This window comes from Vicia villosa, unplaced genomic scaffold (genome assembly GCF_029867415.1).
Source record: "Vicia villosa cultivar HV-30 ecotype Madison, WI unplaced genomic scaffold, Vvil1.0 ctg.000506F_1_1, whole genome shotgun sequence".
In the NCBI taxonomy this organism is placed as follows: domain Eukaryota; kingdom Viridiplantae; phylum Streptophyta; class Magnoliopsida; order Fabales; family Fabaceae; genus Vicia; species Vicia villosa.
Window position 1 is genome coordinate 212369 of NW_026705241.1, and position 5875 is coordinate 218243.

Genomic DNA, 5875 nt, shown 5'->3' on the forward strand with positions numbered 1-5875 from the left:
AAATGGTTTGTGTTGCTATGGAGAAACAATACAAGAATTATGAAGCTGTTATAGAAGCTTCATTTTCCTTGTATTTTTTCTTCATAGTAACACCAAGTAGATCAACTTCATTTCATTGTGAGACAAGTAGGTCATTTCTTCATCTTCATTTTCCACGAATCTTTTCAATAAAAGGTACGTTCATGAAACATTTTATGACTTGATATGTTGTTGTTGTTGTTTTGTTGATATATGTTGATAAATGTTGTTGTATGTTGTTGTTGATAAATGTTTCTTAGAATAAGAACAAAACATTCCTGAGTTACAAGAAAAAAACCATCTTGCGAGTTAGCAATGTTTTGTTTTTGTGAATCCTGCCACATTAATTTCTTATGTAAATTGATATAAGATCCAGCCGAGTTTATTATATCGTATATGGAATGCGTGTTTCACAAATCTTTCATTGAACATGCATTCATTTAAATTGATTTGGAAAATAATAGTTTAAAAATTAAGTTATATTTGAAAACCAACTTAGATCAATCAATGTTTTTTTGAATTGAATGCATTTCATAATTCATATCTCGCTCTTTAACATATGGAATTTGGTTCAATGTCCTAATTTTTTCATAGCAACAATTCCTTCTCTTCTAGTTTATTTTGAAAAGAATCAATTTGTTGACTAATTCGAATTCATTATCGTCGCTACCATCAAAATTATTATTTTAAATGATGTTGATGATTATTACGATGGTAGTGATGATGATGAATCCGAAGTAGTCAACAAATCTTAGAGGTTATTTGGTTAATTTGTTAAACCAAAATTGAGCTCAGATTTTTGAAACTTGAAGACTAACCGCTATAAGGTCTGTTTTCGGGGAAAGAAGACTAACCGCTTCAATCTGTAATTGGGAAGGAATCTTGGCCACTTCACTCTCAGCAATATTTGAGAGAAAAGTCTTAAACGCCCATATCTTTCATCTTGTAATATTTATGTTGAAGGTCAATAACCATTTCCTTGTATAAGGGGGTTCGCGAGTCTTTCCTACTAAAAGATCTTAATTATTATTAGAAATTGTCAAGATCAAATCTCGGAGAGAGGAGTAGATCCTTTTTGTTTTGACTGAACCTCTATAAATCTCCGTGTTCTTCTTCTTCCCTTAACTTATTTTCTATTATTTATTTTCGGAAAATTAAACTTTTAAAATGTCTTTTAAACTCCGATTTAACTTGCCAAAAGTTTTCAAAACCAAGTTTTTCCAAACAACACAATTCAGCCCCCCATCTTGTGTGTAAAGTCTCAAGTCCAACATATATAGGGCTTTTCTCGCTTGTTTAGTATTACTTTGGCTTGGCCATTTGTATCTTTCGGGCGCGGAAGCTGCTGCAACTAAAAAATGAATGAAGAAAGAAGGCATTAGCATTAAAAAGACTACAAAGGCATTCCTAGGCAACTACTATCCAAGTCATGAGCGATAGAAAATCAAAGCCATATAGGATTTTTAATTTATTTTAAAAGCCCCAAAACTAGTTATCTTATAGCAGACAACTCACACAAATTTACTCAATGAATCTCATAAGTAAACATCTATTCACATTGTAACTAATAGAAAATATGACTAGACTAGTATTAGAATGCACCTTATTATTTGGATCTTGAGTGGGTTTGAGCTTCCCAAGCTCTATGTTGTTGGGCAACTCTACAAGCGTCTTACTACCTTCTTGATTTACTATATTTGAGTCTTTGGAGTACTTAGGGATTATATTTCGTTTTGTAGATTTATGCTTGTGGGCTATGGTGAATATTGTAGACTAGCGGATCTAGTGGTCTACAATCGTTCGTACTTAGTAAAGTTTATCACAACAATTGTAGTAGGACAAATAATTTATTGGGATGTCTACAGACCAATTTATAATGTTTCTGTCGCTAACGTTCGTCAAGCAGGCCAAGTGGATTGGCCAAGGTCTTCTCCGGCTAATAAAAGTTCGATCTCAAAGCCTTCAGAGTATCTTTTTAATAGGAACTTGTATTTGTATGGGTAATTTTCTATTGATAGATTCCCTGAGAGTCTTCCTTATTCTTCGCTGCCTTCTTGCCCGTGGGAGTATACAATGACAACTTCCAGACACTCATGCCCGATCCTGTGACTACCTCTAGAATGTCCGATGGCAAATTGCTCTGACCTGAGATATGAAACAACAAGATCCTCCTTGATCCTTTCCAAATGTGATGGTTGGTCCCCCATAATATGCTTACTTGGGGACTTCTTACTCCAGCTGTTCCAAAATTCTTCGCCAGTGGAAACTTGTCTAGTATAATTCTTCGTTCCCTTATCCCCTTCGCCGACTGTTTTATCAGGATACTATTCCCTAGACCCTAGGTTCCTAAACATCGAATTGATGGCGGAACTTAAGTGGTAAAAAATTATATGGATACAATGCTTTACCATAGACAATTCTCCAGCTCTCGCAAGAATTGTATGTGAGCCATCTTTAGAGGGACTTCCCGAATGAACGTACTAGGGAATTCTATCGTACTTCGTGCAATTATTATTGTTGATCCTGCAAAGCCTACCTAGAGGTTTAGGCCAGATTGTAGGAAGTGGGTGATACGTTTTTGGATTTCTATGAGAAGCTCTACGACAACCACGATTCACTTGTAGTAAGTTGTCACCATATCGCATGTAACAAATCCTTATGATATAATGGATTTTTATTTTGAAGCGGGCCATTTACGGGCATGCCTCTCTCTTGCTTGATAACTAGTCTCGCCTCCCCGTCCAGCTCAATCAGCAAGCCGTTTCTTTTGCAGTACTTAATAAGGTCTCTCATGGCCAAATTCTTATGAAAGCAGCATTATCTACCATAAAGTTTGATCTTCGGAGTCAACCTGGCGCCAACAACTTCCATGTAAAAGGCGACGCAAAGGAGGCTCGAGGGTTTGTTAAGGAAGGCGGCTAGGGTCGACGAAGGGGAAAAATGAAAGGCGTTGTTGTTCCCTCCCTCCTGTGAGGGGTGCATGGCTTGGGGGTGTGCCACGACGAAACAAGGGAATGAAAGGCTGCTTTGCGTTGAATGCTCTTGACCCTACCCACAATGATGACTCTGTTGTCTTGGGGAGCATTTAAGCTTGCTTCTTCTCTAGAGTTTTCTTGGTCATCAATACAACCAGTCCTTAATATAAACGATCTTATTCTCAGAATATCGTATTTTTGTCATATCCTTCCTATCTCTTGATCGAGCTTATGTAGGTAGATGTGCATGGTAAGGCCGATAATAGTACGCTGTGTGGGACGGGGTAAGGGCCTTTCTCACCTCCTATAAATCGTCCAACAAAAAAGACATTATGAATGGGGTAAAATAAATTGGGATCATATTTCTTAAAGATTGGAATAAGTCGATGTCGGTCGATCGTGTGAAAGAAGCTTTAAATTTTGTTTTTTTCAACTCAAAATTTCTAAATATAGTTTCCTTAACTTGTACCCTAAGAAAGACCCACATGTACATTTACATATATCCACAATCAACAGCAATGCATGAAACTTAGATAGGTATCAATATTTTCTTCTAATCCATTTCATCATACCCAAAAAAACATGGTGTCTAGAAACCTGAAAGTATGTTTGAGTGTATCTGCAATAGTTCTCATTGTTGTCTCAACTATCAATGTAGCCTTGTTTTTAACAGTTTTCAAAGTGAGAGATCCAAATATTATTCTCAGCATTTCACGTTTCGACCTCCCTACTACACCAGGAATATCTCGAAATATATCTATACCCGTTTTGATTATAATAAAGAATTCAAATTATGGGAACTTCAAATATATAGATTCCTTTAGCTATATCACCTATCAAGATGCTCTCGTTGGTACTGTTCCAATTCCTTCACAACTTGTTCCAGCACGTGGTGGAATTAATGTCACCACTCATGCAAATATCATGTACGATGAATTGATCAACAATCCAAAATTTGTTGTTAATGGGACGAACTTTTCATTAATGTCAAAAGCTGAACTTCCTGGTAAAGTCATTATTCACAGTTTTATTAAAATTAAAATGAAGGCTATGGCTACTAACCAATGTGATATCTCTGTTAATATCACTTCCCATGATGTTGTCAGCAATTGCATATCTCATATCAAGATTTATCTTTAGTACTTTGGAAGCAAGGATTCTATGAACATGCATCTAAAAAATGTATCAATAATGTAATTTCATGGTATCCAAAAAAATGTATTATTATTATTATTATTATTATTATTATTATTATTATTATTATTATTATTATTATTATTATTATTATTATTATTATTATTATTATTATTAATTATTATTAATATTATTAATATTATTAATATTATTATTATTATGAATTTAATTAAAATACACTTACAGTGTAAAGAAATTTTACAACGTCAATGAATCATAATCGTTAATTTGTTGAAAGTGTTTTATTTTTATTTTTTTAAAATAATATAATTGAGTGGTTGTGATGCATTTATAATGTAAAAAGTTTTACATAGTACATAGTAATTAATTATTATTATTATTACTATTATTATTTTTTTTTCTTATCACTACCGGTATAATTCGGTTCGGGGTCAGTTCTACCATCAAGTGAGTCCAGTCTCCTCTCGGTCGCAGTTGCATTGCAGTTTATTATTATCATTTTTATTACTATGGAAAAAAAATCCTAATTTATGCTTTAATTGAATGAATGATAAATTTGAATTTTAATGTTAATAAAATACTATTTCATTGAAGTTATTGTTTATGATTTTGCTATTTTTAGGATGTTGCTATATTTTGAGTTGCTGAAAAAACGTTAGCAATTAAATGCACATTTATACTTAAAGTTGGACAGCATTAATTTAGTTTAACGTTTTTCATATATAGCTAAAAGAAGCGTATCAGCAATTTTTGTTGCCAGGAGGAAACCATTAAACCGTCTTTATCAGTTGTATTTTGTTGTTATCGTGAAAAAATATATATCTTCATGAAATGTTGAGTCAAGGTATGGGACCTTCTGCCTCAATTCTTCAACAAGAAATTCTTCTTTAGAGTTCCATAACATGAGATTTGATTAAAAAAAAAAAAGGAATCATAAATCTACGATCATATAGATAATTTATCCTATCTTAATCACTAAGTTTTTAGAGGATTTGCGTGACAATAAAGTTGGAGTGAGAAGAAATTAAGGATGTAAATGAATATTTACGATAACGGATACTATGATATTCAATCAACTTTGTTGGATAAATATGATATTCATATCTATACATGTATATGTTAAGCGGAAAATTTGCAAGTTTTAAGCGGATAAATATGAATAATGGGATGGTTGTCTCCCAATAATTTTATTCTTGAACAACTTATAAAGCATCTCTTAGGGTGTGTTTGGTTCGAGGTAGAGCGAGGGGAGGGGAGGGGAGGGGAGGGAATATTTAAAATGAAACGTGTTTGGTTCATTTTTTAGGAGGGGAGAGGAGGGGAGGGGAGGGGAGCAAATTCCCTCCAAATGTCACTTTTTGCGTTCCCCCGAATCGGGGGGATTCGGAGGGGAGGGGAGGGGATATGAGTTTTAATATTAATTAAATTAATATATTTACTAAAATATCCTCAATTTTATTTTATTATTATAAAAATATTATTTTCTTTCATGTTTCTACTTTTTTTTTTGTGATTTTTATCTATTGCTTCCAAGCCTTCCATCAACTTATTATAAAATTATTCTTCACCTTCAAATTATTTTTTATTTTTTAATTTAATAAAAATTATAACTACTATAGTATTTTATTATAATTTATTTTATGTATTCAAAAGTTGTTATAAACGCATAGTTTATTTTGTGTCGAGAGTTATAATACGAATAAGTGTACTCAATTTTTTAAATATTA

General features: G+C 33.1%; 1 protein-coding gene and 1 pseudogene across 1 annotated transcript; one reads left to right on the top strand and one right to left on the bottom strand.

Moving 5' to 3' along the window:
- Positions 1–1279: 1279 nt before the first annotated feature.
- On the bottom strand, positions 1280–3486 carry LOC131629074 (uncharacterized; annotated as a pseudogene).
- Positions 3487–3537: 51 nt separating this feature from the next.
- Positions 3538–4190, top strand: LOC131629087 (uncharacterized). The gene has a single exon (XM_058899890.1). The coding sequence runs from the start codon at positions 3576–3578 to the stop codon at positions 4131–4133; it is 558 nt and encodes a 185-aa protein (XP_058755873.1). The 5' UTR covers positions 3538–3575; the 3' UTR covers positions 4134–4190.
- Positions 4191–5875: the final 1685 nt, after the last annotated feature.